The sequence below is a fragment of the Larimichthys crocea genome, chromosome VI (assembly GCF_000972845.2).
Source record: "Larimichthys crocea isolate SSNF chromosome VI, L_crocea_2.0, whole genome shotgun sequence".
NCBI classification, from domain to species: Eukaryota; Metazoa; Chordata; class Actinopteri; family Sciaenidae; genus Larimichthys; species Larimichthys crocea.
Genome location: NC_040016.1, coordinates 5,762,174 through 5,786,708, shown reverse-complemented (window position 1 = coordinate 5,786,708; position 24,535 = coordinate 5,762,174). Strand labels below are relative to the sequence as shown.

The 24,535-nt window shown below is 40.7% G+C and overlaps 1 protein-coding gene across 5 annotated transcripts in view; it reads left to right on the top strand.

Moving 5' to 3' along the window:
* Window positions 1-15,539: 15,539 nt before the first annotated feature.
* Window positions 15,540-24,535, top strand: part of epha8 (eph receptor A8) — a 116,289-nt gene continuing 107,293 nt past the window's right edge. For all 5 annotated transcript variants that reach the window (XM_027279710.1, XM_027279709.1, XM_027279708.1 and 2 more), the window contains exon 1: window positions 15,540-16,074. In XM_027279710.1, coding sequence (XP_027135511.1) covers window positions 15,987-16,074 — 88 coding nt within the window. In that variant the 5' untranslated portion in view covers window positions 15,540-15,986. The remainder of the gene's footprint in view (window positions 16,075-24,535) is intronic.

Genomic DNA, 24,535 nt, shown 5'->3' with positions numbered 1-24,535 from the left:
TGAAAATACAGATTCTCATGTACGCACTGACATGCGGAACGTGTGACCTCATTATTGATGTTGTTCCTGGTTAAGACCCTCTCACGGTCCCTGCTGCTCTCGAGCCTATGGAAAAAACACAACACAGATTTACTGTAAACTAGTCATTTTTTTTCTTTTCAAAGACGTGAGGAATAATGGACAATATCCAAATGATTTTCATTTAGTCACACCTGATCACTGTTGTATTGATGGTATGAAATATTGGGTCACTTAAGGTCTAAAGATGGATGTCAGAGAATCACCACAATCCAATACCAGAAGCATGTTTGATAGTTACAGCGGGTCAGGGAAATTACTTACATTGGCTGCAGAGACAAGCAGGGCCTTTATTTGCTTTTAATGCAAACTCAAGATATAAAATGTCCACACTTTCAGGTGTACCTTGCCTTCATAAAAAATAATATACATTGCACAACATTATAATACAACATACAGTTATGCCATACTCATCCTGAACCACATTTGTTTCATTTAGACATAAAAAACAACTACTTGAGGTGAGCTCCTATCACAGATTAAGTCCTGTTAAACTGGACTGGTTATTCAACCACGTTAAGCAAGATTCCTAAAGGTCGTGAGCAAACAATGTCTAGCTGGTAACCCTAGATTTGTGAAACTGGTGAGATTTGTATCCATTGTTTCTGTACATTTTGGAAAGGTTTGACAGATGTCTTTCTGCCAGAAAGCTGCTGTTCATGTCCCGTTAAGTCCCAACCTATGTAGTTTTTTGCTTATGGCTTTCACACCACATGGAACATCATAACCACCTCTTTATAGAACAGTAGGATAGTAGAGGTCACGTGACTCCTTAAAGCCTTTGTCAAACCCAGCAGCTTTACTGGTCTTTAATACAACAAATTTAGACGTTGAAACAAGAATATTTTGAAGCAGAAACAACACTTACAAATCTCATAAGACTTTCTCAAAATGTCGAGTTACCATCTAGATATGACTGTACATCAGTTTGCTGGAAACTGAAAAGCAAAAATATGCTGCTTGAAATGCTTTCAGTAAAGTAGTCTCATCTTTGTGTGGTTGTCCAAGTTTGTTGTGGTGGATGGGGGAGGCCATACATCCACACACCAACTCCAAAAACTGGTTCGTATCAGCTGTCATTGCAGTGGGTGTTTTCTGCCCTTCAGCCACAGGGACTGGCAGTGGTCCCATTACAGAATACAGAAAGGTGATCCTTCTTCCTTTTTCCAATGCTACATGCTGATTGTTTTTTATGTAAATCAATGATCACCTTAAGGGCTCGCCTGTGTGTGTGTGTGTGTGTGTGTGTGTGTGTGTGTGTATGTGTGTGTGTTCAGAGGCATCTGTACTACAGAGGTTAGACAATGATGATGGCTGGATAGACAAAAACGCTTTCTTGTCTTATGTAAAGTGACTTCTTGTCATTGAGTTAGTGGCTGCTTAACTGGCTTTGATGTTGCTTCATGTACAAGGATGATTTCTGTGGTGGACAGATGAATTAAGTATACATGCAGTGAATCATTACTTGCAATTGTTAGTCTAAATATATGAAAGAATTTACTGCTGTTAGAATCAGCGGCATAAATGTTTCAGGGTGAAGTGTCTGTGTTGACACGTACCTGGTGAATAGCTGAAGAATATTGAAAACTTAGTTGAGAAAAGATGAAATAACTTCACAAAGTATAGAAATGAGTGTAACACCTTGAAATAAACCATATTTCTTTGTTACTCATTAACAACAGCTTTCAAGAAGATATGGATTTTATTACCAAGGACATTAACACATGCATACCACATATTTAAACAGCAATATAATTTGAGCAGCCAGAAGCAGAGATTCAAATTGCTGGACTGGTGTAGTTGCAGACAAGAAAGCACTGAAGGAAAAAAAATCAGTGAAGCAACAATCAGTAACATATGCAGGTAAATTAGACTGAATAATCAATGCTCATTACTTAAAGCATAACACACTAATCAAGCTGTGAGACGTCTGCAGTCCTGTCTGAGAGAACAGATGACATTATTAATGTATTTTAGCTACATGTGCGTCAAGATTGGCAGCTCTGACAGCTTACAGTTGGATTCTGTTTGGTCCCCGTTTGAGCGCAGTTCAAAGGCAGCATCACAGATAAGCAGCAGAAGACTGCAAAAAGTTTGAGCTGAAACAGAGGCTCATTAAATCCTGCAGACCTGAATGCTCTTAGAGATGTCGCGGGGTTACATGGTCAGGTTGAAGTCGTTGCCCATCAAAAGATTTGCCCAAAGGAAGCAACTTTGAAGAGTTGATTTAAATCCCACAACGGATATCATGATTAGCATTCATGTTCCTGAAAGCCGGCGAAAGGCCTTCTGAAGAGACAAAAAAGGCACTTTGTTGGACCAGACAGCTCAGCATCTCTAAAGCTTGTAAGGAGTGCAGTTTGGGTTACTTGTAGCCCATTGTTGCCTGCACAGCATTGTAACATCCATACGATCACATTAAGGCAGCGGTTTGTTACCAAGTAAATCTTTTTCTTATGATTCACTTTTTTTTATTGAGTTTCACATTTTACAAGATTAAACTATGAGAACATTGGAAGAGCAACAAAAAGAAAAATAAATCTAAATTAATAAATAATAATAAAAAAAATAAATAAGGCAAAGTCAAGATAAAAGATGCACCAACTTATTTGACCATAAAACATATAAATAACAGATAGAAAATGAAATACAAAAAAGACATGACAACTCCCAGACAGATACATCAGTCCATGCTCAATATGTTAAGCAGTCCATTTACCAGGAAACCACCACTATACTGTTGCTGTCCCATGTGAAATTCACTGACCACAAGTAGACCTCCGGAGAACAGATCCCTGCATAGCATCCAGCCCACCTCACCATCATTTCCATCCCGCTCCCCCAAAACAGCCCATTATGATCAATCTATGCAGAATGTTACCAAGTAAATCTTAAAGTTTAGGTATAATTTATATGTTTTCATCTCTGATCTCTAATCCACTTCACTTTAATTACAGTATTCTATGGATTACTCACTTTCTTTGTTACTGTCAGTCAATTTTGGATCAGTGTTTCCTGTTTGAATAAACACTTTGTTTATTGTAAGCTTATATTTTGCTCGACAAGCACTGCTAAGATCCTTAAGCCTCAGTATGTGGGCGGTGACCGCACAAAGCAGCAGCAGCCTCATAATGTGTATGTTTTTCCAAAGATACACATAAAAATCTCTGCGGACATACGTAGAAAAAGGTGTTATGCATAACTGTAGGTTGTGGACGTTTACTACCAAAGCATTCCCCCATGATTCCAGCTTCAGGCTGTCACCAGGTGCTCTTGACTGTGGCCACGACTTTCAGGTCAATCTTCAGGTTTGGGAATTTGTACATTTTGGCAACATTTACGCACCTAATTAGGACACACACACCTGTGGTGCATAATGTGTGTCAAGACACCCAAGCCACCTTTTGCTGTGTGTTTGAGCCAAGAGAAAAAAGCAGCAATTTTATCACATTCACTTCACTGCCAGGACTGGCATCCATCTACTGTAATTTGACTGCGTCTTCTGTGTGTGCTGAATGATGTGTGACATGATGCTACACAATGACAAGAAGGCATTCTTGTAATAAACAAATGTAATTCATATGTGCCAAGTGGACACACAGTGCACACTTTAAGAAAACACATAGAAATAAAAACAAATGAACATAAATAAATATACATCATGGGGATGCTCTCTTTAAAGGTCCAGTGTGTAGTGACATATAATGGTATAGTTTCTCGTCTCTTGTCTCACCCTGTCCTTCGTAGCATAAATGAGACACTATGTTGGCTGCAAAATCTGCAAAACACACACTATCTAGAGCCAGTGTTTAGTAGGGCTGGGCACTAAAAATCGGTTCTTTCATGGCACAGACCGAAATGTGCCGGTTCTTATGCGTATCAAAATATGCCTCGTCTTTCGGTTCCATGTTTCGATACCCAGAGGTTAATCATGTGATTATAGATGAGTTCGACCATCCAGGTATTTTACGTTCTTTTGACACATCCGGGCATTTTTAGATGAAACGACCCCGAACAAATGAATGGCGGTTTATTAGAAATTCAGCGCATTACACTTCTGAAGTGTAACCAAATATTATATACAGCTATTTATAAAGATCTAATCCCATGGACAGCCAGTAGACTAGTTATGTCTCTCCCAAGTACTTACCAGCGTCGCTATTTGGAAAAACTGAAATTAATTGCCAATATTGATGTCCCTTCAGCTGTAATGCACGTACACAACATGTTATTCTGCAATTGCTATGGGAAAGGAGTGGTAGAGGCCAATTTTCCCAAAGGAGAATTTCGATGTAAAGTGAACATTTGAGTATCAAAACATCATACCGAGTTTTATAATGTTTAATATGTTTGCTGAGCAGCAAGACTTGGCTAGCGTGCTACAATCAAAAATACACAATTTTTCACCGTTGCTTTTAACCGTTACTTTGAACGGAGTAATGCATGTTTGTGACCTGAAGATAAGACTATTTTCAAACAATCAAAAGGAGTTCAAAGTTGCTCAAGACTTCGTAGGTAGTCTTGAGAGCCCTGACATTCAAAACAAGATATTTGGGGACTTTGTAAGGCTATAAATCGTTTATTAAATAGCTTGAAATGTGACCTAGCACAGGCTAGGTAGCCAGACCTTGGATAAGCAAACAACACACTGATGCTATTTTGACAACTATACTTAAACCATTAAAAACGCTGGAAATTGCTCACCACTTCTGTGGTAGTCTAAAGAGGGTCCTGGCATTGAAAATTAGGCATTTTAGAACTATGTAAGTGTATAAATAGTTTATTATAGAGATTGTTTTGCAGTAGTAGCACAGCTGTGGTGGTCAAAGTCATTCATATCGCCTACTGTCGTAGCTGGCGCCTTCACCTAAAAGGAGGCGTTGATGTTCTGAAGCTCATTAACATATTGTTGTGATGTTTAACTGAACTCATCAATGATCTGATAATGCCACCTGTGATTGGGAAAAGGAATGTGTAATGCAATTTTCATTTTATTAGAATTGATATTATAAAATAGGTATCGATTAGGAACTGGTATTGAAGTGAAGGTATCGGTATCGGTACTGGTATCGAAAAATTTTGATTGATACCCAGCCCTAGTGTTTAGTTTGCCTTTTCTGGGCTACCCTAGAAACATGGCAGTTCAAAATGGTGGACTTCATGGAAGAGGACCAGCAGTGTCTGTGGATATAAAAGGCGCATTGTAATGTAACAAAAACATAACAATTCTTATTTTCAGGTGATTATGCATGATGCGTTGATGCTTTCAGCAGTGGGCAGTGGGCAGCACTAGCACCCTGACTGGTCTGCAGCTACACAGAATAAGCATTAACCTTTTCATTAACCTTTTTTGTAGTACCTCGTCCTATTGAATAGGACCATCCAGGCCAGCCATAGCTCCCTATGTGTATCAATGAGCCTTGGCCACCCATGACCATGTCACTGGTTTACCGTTTTTCCTTTCTTGGACCAATTTTGATAGTTACTGCTCACTGCAGATCAGGAACACCATACAAGAGCTGCAGTTCTGGAGATGCTCTGACACAGTTTTCTATCCATCACAGGCCCTTGTCAAAGTAATATCAAAAGTCAAAGTCACTAAAATCCTGATGCTTAACCATTTTCTTCTGCTTCTAACGTGTCAGTTTTGACGACCAAAAGTTCACTTGCTGTCTAATACATCCCACACACTGACAGGTGTCGTGATAACAAGATAATCAGTGTTATTCAGTGGTCGTAGAGTTATGGCTCATCGGTCTCTATAATACACTAGGTCATTCATTCATTTGGTTGATTTTCTAAGTCAATGCCTTTTACCTTCCATTAATAAGACATCCAACCAATTATCTCAGGTTACACAGTGAAGGTACATGACTTTAAAATTAAAATACAGTTTCATTTTAAAAACGGCCTCCAGGACACTGTGGACACTTCTTTAAAATGGAGTCACAGAGGGACAATTCCAGAAAAAGTGGAAGTGGTTTAATTGCCACTGTGCTTCCACAGGACCTCCAGCATGCAGTCTGATTAGAGCAGTTTGTCTTTTGTGCTTGAGTACAAAAATCTTGAGTCACATTCTTACACTCAAACTGTGGTTTTCAGCCGGGTCAGGGGACACTGACCAACTGTGGATTTTGATAGAATTCCTCCATCTGACCTGCCAGAATTCTTCTACTGATCCTTCTAATCTACCAACATGAAACATTTCAAAATCAAATGTTTCTGGTTATAATACTATCTCCTTGGCAGAGGTATTTGTGGTCGGTAAGAAAGTGGGAAGTGCCAAGTGTAGACAGTTTCCAGACATGTTGAAGTGTCAATCTCAGTGTTTTTGTGGTTTCACCAATGCCCAAACTGCCCATGAGAGTGTAGAGGCTTCCATGATTGAAGCATTGTTTAAAACCTCGCTTCCAAGGTTGTTTCAAAGCACCTGATGTGAACGTTGCTCAGTTTTGTAATACAAAGCAAAGGGGGCAGTTTTCATGTCCGTGAACAGTGTTGGGTATAGTTACTTTGGAAAGTAGTTAATTAGGTTACAACGTTACCATCAATTAAAAGTAATCTGTTATGTTACAGTATTACCTATGCGCGTTAGAGTACTCATGCATTACCAAAAATTGAAAGCCGTTTGCAGCGCCTCTCACATGCTGCAACTTAACTGACACAGTTAACGTCCTGACATGAATAACATCAGTCATCCAACCAAACTAACTCTGCAGGATAACAATAACAGGAAAGACAGTCAGCAATATGCCACATAGTGTTTTATTAATTCATTATTTTTTGATCAGTCAGAACATAGGTAACTTCTGAATTTTTTTTTTACTTGAATGCAGTTATGAAAGTGCATTGAAGTGCACTTAAGTAAACACAATCTGAGGTAAAAAGGTAGCAGATTCAGATCTATTTAGAAATTAATGACCAGTCAAATTTTAACAGCTGCCTCTATGTCAAACAAAAATGATAACAGGCCACGTCCACTTACATTTACTCTTCAAAGTAGTGATTAAAACGTAGCAGATAAAGATTTTTTCTGTCCTATACGGAAGCCCTAAAGGGTCATATATTTTATTCCACCCGTTTTCCCGTGATAATAAGATCATTTTCCTCCGTTCTCCTGTGATAACGAGATAATTAATTTGAGATCTCAAGAAAACAAAACGATAGTCTAGTGTATTAAATCATTGCAGGAAACATCATTTAGTGTAGCAATGTCAACTGCGGTCAAGTGAGCAGACGTTCCTCTTTTCCTAATTTCAAGTGCGCTCGTATTACAGAATGTATGGCAAATGCATCTAGTCCATGATACGGAGCGAGCAAACGTATTACACCACTGTAAAATCCCTTTGATCCATAATTCCTGACAAAGGTTGATACACTTGATCTCAGGACCATCCTGACTGTTCACTCTCTCAGTATAAAGCATATTTACTGTATCATTTTGGAGAAATTCATCCTCAAAGTTCATTTTGTTTTCTGAGATCTTGAATTAATTATCTCGTTATCATGGGAAAACTGAGGAAATTATCTCTTTATCACGGGAAAACGGGTGGAATAAAATGTATGTATGTATGACCCTTTAGGGCTTCGGTAGTCCAACAGTGGATTTCTCTTTGGAGTAAGAACGAGACTCCTGAGGCTGAAAAGCCTCTCCATGGGTGTGCTGGAGGGTGGTGGGGTATTGAACTGCAGAAATACTGTCTTGATCCTGGGGAACTTGTTTAACAGATCGATCTCGACACCTGACTTGAGATACTCAGCAATTTCAGTGTCCACCGACTCTGAGACCTCTGTAAATGAAAAAAATGTCGGATTCGGTGTCTCCTCCGCTGACAGGTGCAGGTGGCAGTTCCTCTGGCAGTGGATTCCCCAGCGACAAAAAGCAGGCCGCAGTCGTAATTTTTCTTTCCTTATCTGGACAAATTCTTAAAGCAACGGATTACTTTTTAAAAAAAATAACAAAGTTACGGATTACCTAACGCACGAAACTAACGCGTTACGTTACACGTTACACACAAAAAAGTAATTAGAGTACTCTAACGCGTTACTTTGCAACGCGTTACCCACAACACTGTCCGTGAGATGCTAATTTCATTATCTCCCCAAGTCCGCAAGGGCAGATGACACTGCTTGTATCCCAAAATGTGTGACAGCAAGGGCTGTCCACTGCTCCAATGATAGAAAAGCAAACTTAAAGCTTGATTTATGCACTGTATGTATGAACTGTTCTATTTACTGCCACTACTCTTATTAAGAGATCACACACACATTGTTTCCTTTTTTGTTCAGCAACAACAAACAAAGGTGGTCACCATCATGTATTCTAGAGCACATTTGTGGATCTTGTCTGCAGCTGTACCCAGTATGATCAAGGCTTTAAATGTTTCGACTAGGCTAGGAAATGTAAAAGTTGTCCCCTACTTCATCGTGCTCTGTGACAGGAGAAAAATGACAGAAACCACTGGAATTCCTGGTAAATTTCAAAGTAAGTGTACAGACAGTGTAGTGTGTACAGACACACAATCGGTGTGTGTTGTTACAGCAGATGTCTGTGCTGTCAGTGGAGGAAGTGGCCTATTTGCTGTTCGTGGCTTAAAATCAGTTGGGTTTGATAGTGATGTAAGAGTATGCTTTGTGTTGAATCTGAAGGCAGGCTGGTGGGAAGGAGACATATCTTGGAGAGAAACCACAGACTCCCACAAAAATAAAACACACTCCACTCTGCTTTCACTCTGGACTGCTCACATACTGACTGATAACACTACCACCTATTGTCTTGATATACTGACAGTGGATGCTCACGTAGTTTTGTTTGTACTATGTTGGTGTCTGTGTAGGTGGATGTGTTAACACGTGCTGTCTGTGTGTATGGTCACTGCATAGTCCAGATGTCCATGATGGGGGCTTCCTATTTATTGTCTTACTTATGTCTGATTTACTGGCAAATATTTTTAATAACAGATCAATCATTTTGATGCCACACTGACTTGTAATCAGGTCAATGGTGCCTCTGTCTTTGCTTTCCCACTCTGCACACACCATAAATTTTATTTTCACTGATTTTGGTAAAAACTAGATCATATTTTGAGAAAATGTTTTCTGGTTCCCCTTCTGATGTCCTCCAGCTTCTCCACCTAAATTCTCTGTGATTTACAAAGTTTCCTGATTGTGAGCTCAGTCAATGTTATAGTTTGTTCCAAAGGGAAGAGGTTTCCAGGCCGGGGTGGAGGGAATCGCTCACAGGGAATTGAGCTGGTGTCGAGACAGAACAGGAGCTGGGCAAGTGGGTAATGTAACAAGGGTCAGCGGCAGGACGTTGACGGAGGAAGCTAAGAAGGGAAATGAAATAGTAACCGAGCAAGAAGCCGCCACACATAAATAAATCTGGGACAGAGTTTGTGAGAGATCCATGAAAAGAAAGGGTGAAAGACAAACACCATCAACACCTGTTGTGCTGTGTGGCCACTGTTTGTTTCCCACTTACATTGGTATTTGACATCCTGGTAATGAGACTCAACAATCAGCAACAATCTTTCTCCAGTAATTAGGTGTACCTAATTATGTGCAGTGTTTGCTGTATTGCAAGAACTGGACTGCAACATGGCTATGAAGAGAGTAGTGCCTCTGAATTATGTCACAGCTGAATCTTGCAGATGTCAGGGCTTGAAATGCGACGGGAGGAGCTCACTTCATCACCACAATGATAGACTGTATTGTGCATTTAAACAGATTAGCAGACTGGTGAAAGGTGCAGTACATTATATAGAACGTTGGCTGATGACTTTGTCTTCACTCCTTGACATTGCTTTTAAATGCTTATCGTGGATGTCTACAACATCAAATCCTGTGTCTGCAAAAATATTTTATAACTTTATTATCATCCACCATCTGCTATCTGATGGAGCTATGTTTTCACAAAGTCTTATCAGTCGCTGCATATTCTACCCTCATTTTTTTTTTGCAGCCCGTCATGACTCAAGCTTTGTCGCAAAGCTCATCTCTGTGAGGATACCTGTTATGTGCAGCACCTCTGACCCTGAGCTATGTAAGCTGCAGCACCTTGATAAGAGTTCACTGACCTCCGTGTTGGAGGGAGGACCAGAGAATTGGGGGGTGACAGGCAAAACAGATGGGGAGATGGAAAAAGGTCTTTGCAGGAGATTTCAATAGTTTTACATTCTCTGTGTTTGTTGTGGTACCCAGAGAATGCAGAGGAGGAGGGTTGAAAATTATCAAGAAGCTGAAAGTGTCAGGACACTGGAGTGGGTGGTGGAGTCTGGAGTCTCACTGGTGCTGAGATTGATCAAACAAGCCATCCAGATGAGGGCAAGATTAGATGAGAGTCTTAGCTGATCCGGCTGGCTGACTTTGAAATTGCGAACACTGAGTAGTTGCCTTCATGTGAGGATGTAGCACAGCGAGAATCCATCTCAACTTGACTATCCACAGGAGGTATGCCTCTTTTAGTCCTGTATAAACCAGGTCTGTGTTTTTTCATGGGTTTGCTTGGTGCTTTTCCACAGCACTGATTTCATCTCATGGTGATTGAGTCTGTCTTTTTAACAGAAATACTGTTCTCACTCACCAGTTCATTTAAATCATGTATTTGTCTTTCAATCTCTGTTAACTAACACTGATAAAGCTCAACCCTTCCTGTTAACATTTCACATTGAAAGCCTACCAGAAAAGGAAGACATTATGTCTGTTGAGCCAGGCTTTTAATGTCATAAACACCTCCACGTGAAATGTTGACTTTCAATTATGGTTTCACGAAAATGGAGAAACAGCAAAGATGAAGAATGCAGTGAATCCAACTGAACTCTGTCTGCCCAAACATTTGGAAATATTGGGCATATTCATCAGTCCTAACATAAACAGTGTGTGATAATTAACAGTTTTAATTGTCACTGATTAAAAATGAATCTGTTTCTCATCTGACAGCACTGATAAAAACAAAAAAACAAAACAAAACAAAAAACAGACAGGGATGGTTAGCTTTAGCCAAAAACAGGACTAGGTTAGATTTTACAGAAACATTGGTTTAAATGAATACCTTGTTATGGTTAGAAAAAACCCTTGCTATGACTTTTTCACTAAGGTTACTTTTGTTGTCATGGTTACAATAATAAAGACATAAGGTTAAAGTTTGGGAATGATCGTGGTCATGATTAAAGAAAGCCAACATTAACTTTTTTTTAGGGGAACTGAAACTGATGATGTCAATCTCAAATCGTCTGTGTGCCAGTATTCTTTTTTAATTGATATTAATGTCACATCAAATAAAAAAAACAACAAAGTAGCAGAATGGGGAATATGACAACACATTCTCACTCCCAAATCATTGAATATGGCAGCTTGGTCCTACCCTTTAAAATATGAAGCTTACTGACAAATATTTCACATTTAATGAGTTTGAACAGTGCCATATAAATTAGGTTAAGGCACAAAAACTACTTGGTTTGGGTTCAGATTAGTATGTCATGTAATGTAACTTACATAACGTCAGTTAAAAAGCATCAGTGCTGACATTTGGTTTCACACAAACAGCACTGTTTGACCCATCCATCCACCATCAACATTGTCCATATGCAGACTTTCTCTCTCTTTATACTGCTCCTCACCTGAAACTGTAGGGGTAATTAACAGCATCATAGGTCCACTGATCAAGCTATCATATTTGACGACTTGGGAGTAAGAACCAACTGAGTATGACACAACTGCTTTATATAAAAATGATGTGTAAATTTTGGAAGACGGGCAAACATGGAGGAAGTATTGACACAGAAGCAAACTAGAGAAAAAGACTAAAATATACTTAACAGGGGGGAAAATTGAAATGTATGTATATGTGTGTGTGTGTGTGTGTATATATATATATATATATATATCTGCAGTTGAGGTAAATTAAGACCCGGTCACTACTTGAGCATGTGCAGTATAGTGAAATTCTATCAACCAATTATAAAGTAAGTTAATAATTTCAAGGGGAAAATGCTTTCTTGATAAAAAGCAATTATTTGAATTGATGGTGAAGACAATTGTGAAGTAAATGACCATCTTTACGTGTCTTTCTGCAGCTGGTTAGTTCATACTGGAGTTGAAATGAATTTGGTTGCTTTGAAGAAACTCGGTTACATCGAGGCGAAATGAACGGAGCTGAACTGATCAAAGAATTAAAGTGAGAGTGGCGACAGAGTCAGCGACTGTGCTCTGAGCAGCTCTGTCACTACTGCGCTATATTTAGCCAACACACACCAACAAGCCCCACAACAGTAGGCACGCACTGACCCCCACCATCTGCTCGCTCCCACACACATTCACACACACACACACACACATACAGTACAGTCACGTAAGCCACCACGCAACTTATGGTTTTAAAGCCAACTGCTGCCCACAGACCCCCACAGGTAAACCCAGGTGGACTTATTTAGATTCCCATCATGAGGTGGTCTCACACACACACACACAGACATGCAGGGGACTCCCCACTTTGTTCCCACTTCGATAGAGTCGTTAGTAAATTTTCTCATTATGGCGGATGCATACTGTATGAGTTTACAACAACAAGGCTTCCCAAAGACTCACTGTGAGAGCAAAGAGCTATGGGGAGCCATTTTAATGAGCTTGCCTCTATGTGTGTGTGTGTGTGTGTGTGTGTGTGTGTAGGTTCAGCCTATATAATAACACATCTATCACACATTTCTCTTCCTCACACTGCTTCAATTATGGTAAAAGGGACAAAATGACCCTACAATGTTAGCATTACTCTTCTTTGTGTTCACATTGATATTCATGTTCATACTTTGAATCACATTATTATTCGTATAATACCTGCGCCTCAGAGTACTATTATTCACACACTCATGGACTTTTTATTTTGAACGTGGAGATTTTCCGCCGCCTCCCGGAGCCAGAAATGAGACAAGACTTTACACTGCCGCCTAAACTGAGATGTCACACTGATGTGTCTCTGCATAGAAAATCAATTACCAGAGATGCGAAAGGTGACTGAGACAGCAGCCAGTCTGATTTTTCTGGGGATCAGATCTATTTACTGGTTCAATAGAACACAATAAAGGAGATCATGTTTGGGCGTAAAAACACAGAACAAACATTTTGTATCTATATTTTATGTTGAGTATCTCCAGGCTGTATATGTTAATGAAGTGTCATTACTTCATAAATTCTAATATTCCTCACATTATAAAAGGAAGAATGTAGATTTAGTTCCTCTGTTTTTTTCCCCCCAGCCTGCTCTTTACGAGGCATCCTTCTCTCCTACAAATCCCTGTGGTGATGCATTTACATCAGAGACACTGACAGAAATCAGTGATTTTTGGTGTTGTGTTTAAGGGTTCAGAGAGCGTTTTCTCCTCTGCACTTGAAAGATGGGAGCGCCGGGGTGAAGATGACAGCGTTGTTGTCCTCACAAGCGTGCAGCCTATTAGACAGGCAGACTGACAGTGCAGCCTAGTGGTAAAGCAACGGAGCCTCACACATGAACACACACTGCAGAGCAGGGACAAAACTGCTACAGAGAATAACGACGTCGGCCCGTGAATGATGTGTGACCCGTACTTTTGTGCATTTCTGTGTGTGTCTTGCTTACTCTACGCTTGCACGTAGGCACAAGGCTCCCCTATACATGCTGTGGAGGAAGCATTATAAACTCACACAGAAACCCCTGTGTCTCCAGGCCTGAAGGGGGGTGGAGGAGGGGGAGGAGGAGGAGGGGGTTTGGCAGGCGCAGCGCTGCCTCAATTTGGCCCGGACACTCATCTCAACTAACCCTCCATCGCCTTCACTCAGCAGGCCAGCTGCATGTATGCTCACACTAAACGTTCAGGGACATTCTTTACTTACAGTCTTAAATATCTTGTAGAACGAGCAGAACTCCTTCTCTCCTTGTTGTGTGTACGTGCGAGGCCAATCAAGCGGACCTGGCAGCGATGCTTCAGCAGGAGCAGCAGCCTTGTCGTGATGGCAGCCGAGCGGTGACAGTGTTGTGCTGCCATGTCCTGGGGCTTACAGGGCGCACAGTTTGAGTTTGGAAACTCAGCACGGCACCAGTTCTGGAAGACCTCTGAGCGGGGCTGTAACACACTCACTCGGCTGACCACTGTGCACAGGGGTGTGTGAGTAAATAAACTACAAATCCTCGTAAGGCAAGGAACATGCAGTAACACTGAGAACTTCTATGCCCACAAACTTTAAAATTCTCCTTTAACAACTGTAAATGGTGTTTTAAAACCTAAGAATATTAACTAATTATTATTATTATTTTAATATTATTATTACCATTAGTTAGTATTAGTGGTAATAATTTTGTTTGTGGTATTTGTATTAGTATAAATAGTATTTATGGGAGTAGTAGTACAAATACCACACATTACATTAGTTTTAGTAGCAGCACCAGGAATATTAGTATAGAGAATAAAACACTATTATCATGAGCAGTAGTATTATTAGCTTTAATTATTATTATTATAATTATTGGTAGAAGTATCACTTAGATTAGTAAAATTAACACAATTGTAATCAATATATTTAATATATATGTGTGTGGGTGTGTTTCTTAATGATGATAATAATAATAATAATGATAATAATAATAAAAATTGTAGTAATGGTAGTAACAGTGGTTGTAGAGGTAGTATAGACTATTATAATACTATTAGTATTAATGTGGTAGTATTAGTCGTAGTAATACAGATGCATAGAAGTACAAATACATTATTATTATCATTAGTAGCAGAAGAGCATTATTATTACTATAATTAGTAGTATATGTATGAGTGTATATTAATAAAATATATAATTGTTGCACCTCAGAGTTCATTGTTAACCGTTGAACCAGCAGCCAAAAAATCTTACTTCAAGGTCCAGTTAATAGCTGCGGTGAAGCTTTTGATCATGTCACAGTTTCTTTTCAGGAGACTAGAACAGCTACTTCATGCCCTGAGGTCAGCTGCATTATTAGTTTGACATCAGTTTAACACCGACTACAAATCAGCTCAGGTGTCTGTTGCAGCATGACCAGAGTGGAGAACCAGTTCGCCACCATCGCATGAATCAATAAATGATCATAGTTCTTGAATGACAGATAGACACACACACACACACACACACACACACACACACACAAAACCACGTGAGGACTCTGCTGCACCTGGACATACTGTAGATAATAGCTCTTTGAATATAATACAGAATATCAATAACCGATCATTGTCCTTGAGCCTCGCAGACATGCCGCTGTTTTCAGTTCATCCCATCAGTCAAATATTTGCCATTGGGTAGGTGAGAGATTGTGCATGTGTGTGTGTGTGGGAGAAGCGAGCCAATGACAAATGAGGGTAAATAAGAGAGAGAGAGAGAGAGAGAGAGAGAGAGAGAGAGAGAGAGATGCAGTGTGCCAGCTCATGACCCAGAGAGATAAACAGAAAGTGAGAGTTGGCCAGGCAGGTAGGACGGGAGGGTGTGGCAACCAAGAGAGCATTTAGCGTGCATCGCCGGGCCAATCCAGCGCTCTAATTGGCTGCTGAGACTTTGACAGACGCGCTCGTCCCTCCCCCCCTCCGGCTGCCCGCTGAAAGTGTACGTATGTATGTGTGTGTGCGTGTGAGGGAGCCGGCAGACTGAAGCGAGCCACAGAGGCAGCCTCCAACTCCAACCCAATGAGCTCGCAGCCCTCACACTCACACACACTCCTCACACACACACTCTCTCTCTCCTCAGCGCCGGCTCTCCGCTCTCGCTTCAACCCTGGGACACAGAAGAAGAAGGAGGAGAGGAGAGAGAGAGAGGCAGCGAGGGGCAGAGAGGGAGAGTGAGGGCGCGGGAGTAAGAGAGGAGAGAGGGAGAGAGAGGCAGAGGGAGACTGGCGGGGTGTGAGGGAGAACACCATGGCTTCAGATCCGGGGCTGGCTGCGATGCTGCTATGGACTATATCACTACAGGCTCTGGGCACCGCAGGAACTAACAGCAACGAAGGTAAGAGTGTGTGTGTGTGTGGCTGTGTGTTTAGGTGTGTGTGTGTGTTCTCACGTGAATACACAGAGTTAAAGAATACATATTCTCTGACAGTTGAGATGAACTTCAAACATGTGGAGCTCCTGGAAAACACACTGACAACAAACCAATGCAACATACACACACACACACGCATAATATAGGTATAGGTATACACACTCATATGGTGTGTTTGTCTGTCATAACCCGGGGCATGACATCAAAGTTTGCTCTGCACGGCAACTCAAGAAAATCTGCTTGATGTCCCTCTGTGTGTGTGTGTGTGTGTGTGTGTTGTTTGAACTCCTTTTGACATTGCTCACATTTGCCCGGGTTGCGTGCCAGATGCAGTAACAGCGCATGTGTGTGCTGTGGGGTCAGGCAGTGACGTGAAAGTGTGTGTGAGTGTGTGTGAGCTGTGGGGGGGCGGTCTACGCTTTTTCCATTCCTGTACGTGATCTGAGGAGATGCGTATTTCCTTTAGAGCTTCTTAAACGATGTGTGTGTGTGTGTGTGTGTGTCTGTGTGTGTCTGTGTGTCTATGTCCCTTAAGCCCAGCCGGGGTTTGTTTACTTCCATCCTCCTGTCCTTCATCTTTCTACCACGAGACGGAAAACTGTTGTTGTCACTTGTTCAACTAATGCCACACACACACACACACAACAAAATCCCCTGGTGCTTTTCTTTGTGTGTGTACGTGTGTGTGCGTGTGTGTGTGTGACAGGGTCCTTGACATAGGTCTGGTCTCGGGAGGCTGAGTGACAGCAGTGATTCGACTGTTGGGGCCTCTTTCGACCAGACGGCAAGATTCGGCTTAACCACTGCGGGGGAAAAAGCAGCTGAAGAAGAAGAGGAGGAGAAGGAGGAGGAGGAGGAAGTAGTGTTGGGAAAAAGAGAAAGAGAGATCAGAGCTTTGGTTCAGGTGGGATCTCCTCAGCGGTGGAGAGGTGAGGGCAGCCACTTATCGCGTATTAAGCTGTGTAAAGTCGGGATGGGAGAGTCGGCCACCTCGGGTCAGCAGGAAGCGAGGACCGCCACGCGGACAGACAGGCGGTCAATCCAGAAGTCCTCGTGTTGCGTCGCCTCGGTGACCGCCACATTTACAACCCGCCATTAACATCTGTGTTATTTACATGTCAGCTTTTATTCCCTCCTCCTCCCCGCTGCTTGTGTCTAAACCGTAATTTCCCTTATTGACTTCCGTGTCAAGTGTCCTCCTCGTTCCCTCTCGTGTGTGTCTGCTATTCAGATTCATTCAACCTCTCCTGTGATGATTGTTGCCCTTTTGCTGATTAACGATTCCGTGTGATTCGATAAATAAGGTGTAATAATACGCACTTTAGATTGGATTCTTGTCCTGTCAGCTACCCTCCGCTTACTGAGTTTAAAGAATTTGGTTTAAGATCTTTTCTACCTCTCAACATTAAATACAGAGCTGCATGTCTTTAAATCTTATAACAAGACTGCCGTATGAAAAATCATAGAAATCCATCTGTCGGTCATTTGGCATGTCTGGATATATTCCAACAGAGTTAAACTGCAGGAGGGATTATTGTTATTAATCCGTCACAAAGAGTAAAAACAAAATGACTTCAACAAAAATAGTGACTGATATGCAAAGAAATTCTCAAATAGTATAATCATATTAGTTGACATATTTTATGTGGATTTGATTCATAGATCCTATATAGAAATCCAGTATGTACATAAATCTTATATATGCATTAAATTCATATCATGAGGAACATTTTGAAACCTTAATAATCCACTGTGTAATATGCAAATAGACTGTCAGGGGTTTCTTTTTGTTGTGGTTGTTTTTACTGTCAACTTGTATTTCCTCCTAGTTGACGGAACAAAGACAGACAAGAAATGTGTGGAGAGGAAGACGGCTATAACATGCAACAAAACGGGAATGCTGTAGTTACATACCCAAAAGATCAATTAGATCATCATGTGACATTAAGAAAAGTCCAAAATAAGTGAGTGCTCATATTATTGTACAAACAATAACAAGTTTTTTAACACGGACCTTAATAGAATATATTAACAAAATGTTTTGTGGAGCTCTCTGAATCGTCTCATTGGAGACCTTTCAAGATTGAGGGCTTGAAACAAAGTGTTGGAAAGTTGTGAGCAAAGACTTTGAATGATTTTCTGGGCCTCTCCCAAACTCTTTTATTTGCTCTGTCATGAGATGGAAACTATTGCCAGCTTGAAAAACTCTAGTTGGTACTATTTAGTTTCACATTTTAATCAATGTGAATGAATCAACAGATTTCTATTCACACCGGTTCATCCAAGAATGATGTTCTGGCTGTATGAAAAAAGTCACCAGAGAGCTGTGAATATAATGTTTTCCAAAATTAGATTTTGCTTTTACTAATTACTAATTAATCTAAATAAGCACAAGAAAAACAAATCAATTTCTCAACATTCTGCTAAAAAGTAACCACTCCTTTCATTCTCCTTTGGATGTGATTACGGGCAAAACCCTAATCAAGTGCAAGCAAATAGTTGACAAATGATTTCTGGTTGTGTTTAAAACTGATGGTGCCGAAAAATTGAATTTCTCTTTTTGGCTTTGGTTTTGGCTTCGGTCTGACTCGAGGGCAATTACAAATATTACGCATACATGGAAGAGATAACCTTTGGAGTGAATGAAGAGCTGGAAATTAAATTGGTGGAAGAACAGGTAACGGCTCACACAACCATGCAGAACTCCTCTCGACAACACACACACACACACGCACACACATAACAGTCAAGAGCACTCACAAAAGACACGGCGTGACTGAGCTACGTGTGTGATGTACGAGCAGGAGCCATGGCCAGCCATTTTGTTATTGTTCATTGTTCATGTTTGCAGTCATTCATCTTGCATAGATACAAATGTACTGACTGTGCACTCCACTGCCACTGCTCATATATGTGAGCACATTATAACCCGATTGTCGTTTATTTTTTTGCATTGGAGTATTTTTTATGTGTGTGTGTGCATATGTGCACATACTGTGTTTGTGTGTGTGTGTGTGTGTATGTATGGGGGGGGGTCTTAATATTTCTTATCTTATAATGCACATTTCTTCAATAGAACACATATGATATTAAATCTTGCAGTGCCTGAGCGACACGGTAATTATTATAGAATCAGATTGCTGCTTTTTTTTTTTTTTTTTTTTCAGGAACAGAAAAAAATAGAAGCAGCTGGAATCTGACGGAGCGGCAGGGATGCAGTTGAACATATTTACATACATTTTTTATGGAAGTTTGTAGCAGACATCGTGCTACGTACCACTGTAAAGTCAAGTTATTAAAGAAATTCAATTTATTTTAACAAGTTTAAACAAAAAGAAGAAAAACTGAAAAATATAGTGCACGCCTTCACCGTCCTGTGAAAATCATGTATCTGCAAAACTTTTCCTGAGTGAATAAAAACAGGTCTGTTTTCACTTTTGTAAAGTTTTCAGGATTTTAAACACTTTTTTTTTTGTTTGTTTTAGGAGAGTTTCCTCGCTCCATACAGGAACACTCAAGTCCTTCATTTTTTTTTCTAAAAAATTAAAACTCTAACCAATCTTTGAGATACATGAATAAATGTTGATAAAACTATAGTCTTGATGGCAACCTCTTACACTCATTGTCCTTTCTTTCTCTTTCTCCACATTTTCCTGTTATTCTCGACTGTAAAAACAAAACAAACAAACAAAAAAATACACGAAAATAAGATTTTTTAAAAAGTTCCCCTGGGAGGGAGAGATGATGCATGACAACCACCGAGGTATTCCAAGCCCCTATTTCTGTAACGTTAGGTGTAAATTTAACTTTTATTATCATTAACATTGGCAGGAGACTCAATGTGTTCAAAATTAAATAAATAATCACACGAATAAACAGAGAATATAAATATAACCATGAAACTGGGAAATAATCCAGTGTTTTATTACATTTCTGGTTGGCTTATGATGAAATGTTATGCAACGCTATTTCAGGTCATTTTTATTTCACTCCAGCTTTTAGCTCAAAATGTCTTTTTTTTCTCTCTGTTTTTTATTTCCCCGTGTCTTATTTTTATCATAAAGTCTGACAGTCTACATAAACATTTCTTAACACAAACCAAAGCAACAGCTCGTCAAATAAGTGATGAAACACTTGAAATACATAATGAGCGGACTTGGGTGATGTACTGGATTAATATCACATTTTCATGCTTCTCTTTATGTACTAATGTATTTGGCATATTTCATCATGTGTATTGAAATATGATTTATTTAATTTTGAACAGTTTACACATTCACAAATATTATGTTATGTTGTATTGATTGCTTATGGTATCATGTTATTCATTTATTGAACAGTTTCTCTATAGGTAGCAGTACTTTCCTGCGATACACATCCACATTCTAAGTTTAGATTTAGACACTTTTCCTCGCAGACAGTAAAGACTCAAACAAAACTGACACACACATCCCAGAAAGGAAACTTTCTTCCTGCGAAGTCTTAGGAGGCTATCAACTCGAAACATCACCGCAGCGGTAAAAATCCCTCAAACAGGAGCGATCGAGTGCAGAAATTATGTTTTCAAGGAAAGAATTCTGAGGGGAAACGCTGAATCTGTCATTTTGAGGAATGAAAATGGTCACATTAAAGTTATTGCCCCAAAATTGGGATTAAAATCAGCTTTGAGAAAAGTCAGCGTAGGCTGAACGCACCTAGCAAAAAAAAAAAAAGTTGGGCTCAGCATTGCTGTGTCCAGTAACTCCCACTTTTATTTGTGTGTGCTCAAATTTGCTTCTATGGAGGAGGTGGTCTCCCTGAGCAGCCCCTCCTGTCTGCGGGCACCATCCCCGATACAACTCCTGCACGCTGTTTCACACCGTTGCATTCCCAGTGAGGATAGAGAGCGTTCCTCCAGGTTGTTGTTAGTGCCGAGGAACATGAAAAGACCCATGCAGTGAGTCGGACTGGCTGCTAATGAGCAAACTGTAGGTGGATGATTATTACCACATACCTCTGCTGCAGGAGGACCAACGGGGGGAAAGAGACACAGAGGCAGGGAGCGATGAATAGCAACAATTTATTTTTTTTAATACTTTAAGATTCAAATGTGTAATATAGATGCAACAAAATGGCAGGGCAAACAGGAAATGAGAGAAAAAAGAAGTTGAAAGGAGCCGGACGGTTTTTCTCTTATAAAAGACAATTCTTTGTCTGTGGAAAAAAAAAAAAAGACAGTGAGGCTTTTGATTTTGATCACTGCTACAGTCAGCTCAGACGCTTGCTGTTTGTATTGATCTCTCCTCGGTCAATAGAGTACCTGCTGCATGTTTGGTAACAACACAGGAGACAAAAATGTGCAAGAACTTATTATAATGGCGAGGTCATCTTTCTGTAACAGATTACAGTAAAAAAACAAAAACATTTTAGCTTTTGTAATAATTGCTGAATTTTGCTGTGTGTGTAACCCTTAGTGTCTTGCCAAAGGACATTTAAACAGGCTTGCTGACAAGCAAAGATATTTTCCTTCGCGGCGTCTCATATTTCAGCTCCTAACACCTTTTATTGACTCGTGAAGCTGCCCGTCGCCACCTCCTCCACCACACAGAGCGGCCAAACTTTATCCTAAAGTCTCACGCATGAAAAATAGATCAGCGGCCCTCATCATCTGTCAGTGTGTTTCTTTCACACGCACACTCGCTTCTTTTGTTTGTTTTGCTCAATCACTTAGAGCTGTCGGTTCCCGGTCAATAATAGATAGAAGAGCATTAGGAGATATGGGAGGCTGTAGGAAAAGTCTGTGAGGGGTTTTGTTCTCTGCAAACAGAGCTCTGTATTAATTACTCATGATTTCACCTTGAAAATGTGAAATAATTATTCAAATGCGAGGTTTAATAATTGTGCTTTGCCAGCAAATGACCTAAATTTACTTCTTTTTAAAAGCAATCGAAGCAAATTCTCTCCTCACTGGTCATGTCAGTAATTGTTGAAATTGTATTTTTTCTTGGCTCATGACCCATTCTTCACTTCAGCTAAATATTAACACTTTCCACTTTTCATCCTGCGGGGGGCAAAGCCTGCATGTGCTGCGTCATGGGGATTACATTGAATAAGCAGAGAGGGCGTGAACCTTCCCCTCCCTGTGTCTGCTGGTTTGTCTTGACACAGGTTGTTGTCGGCTCGCCGGCTGCTCACCCTTTTCTCCCCAAGGCACTGGTCTTTATTGAGACATCAGCCTTGTTAGCCAGCTGTCGACAGGAATATAGCTGCTACCAGATCAATATAGTCGGGTCTGCCAGTCCTCTTGAGCTGTGGCCAGAAGCAGGCGTGGCCTCAGAAAGAAGCAGCCTCTCTTGAGCCCTTTCCACCCATTAGCAGGACCTGATGCTGGGGTGGCCAGAGTTCAGCAGCCCCTGTGCCCGCTCTGCGATGCTCTGTGATTGGAGCTGTATTGTTGGGTAATTTATGCCTCTCTGCTCTACTAGCGTGTGTGGTAGAAGATCCCTCACTGGGATGGCTGGGGATAAAGCAAAAGAGTGAGAGACAGGGAGAGGAGGTTGTAGGGAACGCTTGACAGCTCTGTAATGGGCTGGTGTTGTGGTTGTGTTAGCACATCCCTCCTGGAGAGAGATCCCTATGATGTTCCCTTCATGGGGACTGATGAATGATGGAGATCTGGCTCTGCAGCAACAACCTCCTCTCCTCTGTTATAGACAGACAGAGGAACACAGCAAGTGTTAGAAACAAAAGAGAGGCTGTGTGATACATTGGCAAAGAGGGAAGGAAGGGGTGAGGAGGAAAGGAGAGAAAGGAGGAGAGTGCAAGACAGTTGCAGGGAGGGAACAAAGTGAGATGAAGAGAGGGAAAAGGAGGGAGGCTGCTGTCTCAGACGCGTCTCTTCAACATCCATCGGTGGGTGTCTTTATCAACACCAGCGGAGAGTGTCTAGCTGATAATTTGCTGCTCTCAATTCCCTTCAATCCATTAAAGGATTTAAATGTTCATTAAGTTTAATAGAAGCCCAGCGAAGGTCTAATATGCTCTGATAAACGCTGGCAAAACCTGCCAACCTGTTCCAATAGCTGCAGCAACAAAGAACCATCCAGCTAATAAGGTCAAACTCAGAGTTTGTGCTCGGCTCGCTTTGTGAAGAGTGTTTCCTCCGAGTCACAGCGACTCAAACAGAAATGAACTGAGAGCATAGTGTGTGAATTCATCAACAAGTCCTCTAAAGACAGGTTGTTTGTCATTGTTTTTACAGCTACTCATATTAGAGTTTTCTGAATTGAGTACCCTTTCAGCAGGGCGACAGCTTGTTAGTGCCAAAATGAACAAACGTGATTCATATGGTCTTTTTCTGATCTGCCGCCTCCGTCGTTTAGGTTTGGTTCGGTCGAGGCAATTAAGGTAGTCACGGTTAAAAGAAAACAACGTTTATAGTTGATAGGAGACAAGATGCAGTAGTGTCAAAGGGTGGTCATGGCCATCATAGACTAAACATTGATTTGAGTGACTTTTTCTGGTATGCAACCATTTCTTGAACTTTTGAAGGGCTTAAAGAGACACATAACTGCAGTGCTTAGTTTAGTGAATATACTGTTATTTTGGCTCTAAGCAGTTATCCTTAGCCTCATCTTTTTACAAATGAAAAGCTCAAATTGTAACTAATAAAACACTCTTACTCACTTCAATACATTGGGTTTTGCTGCTGCAGCCTGATGTGGTCTGGTATGACCAGTGGATATTGGTGGCCAATGTTAGCTAATGTTAACAACCGTACATTCAAGTGAAGTTAACTAACTTCATGGCTCTTATGTTTTGGTTACAATATCATAAAATTACAACTAGAAGTAAACAGACTGTGACCGCCATGTTTGGTGTTTCCTGCCGGCAGTTCCATTCCATTCATCTTTTGATGAGGTCTTTAAAACAACTGACTAAAAAGAATTTGGGAAATGAAGGGAAAAAGTCAATGTGCCATTAGTCTCGCAAAGCCAGACAAGATCACCGCATTTTTGTCTTAGTACTGTGCCAGTGATGGAGAAAGGTCTAGCTGAACCCATTATCATTCTGGTATTGGGAAATAAAAACGCTCTGGCCTGTTTGTATTTCCTTAAACCAATTACAGTCATCACACACACAAAGGCTCTTTTCAGACCAAATCAGGCACTGTGGCGAATTGCCACAGGGTTGTGCCGTGAGGGGGATGGGGGTTTGCCGGGTGTGTGTTTTTTTTTATTTCTCTCCTCTCATTCACTTTCTGTGTCACTTGACCATCGACACAAACCAAAACAAACTCCTTGGTATCATTATTTTGCTGCAGACGCAGATGTAGAAGTTGGTACAAGAAATAAACCAAGCATGGACACAACTGTGAGAGCATCATAGTTTAGTCACTACATTTCAATGACATTTCAAGCTGACTTGTGGAGGAGTATGATTGGTC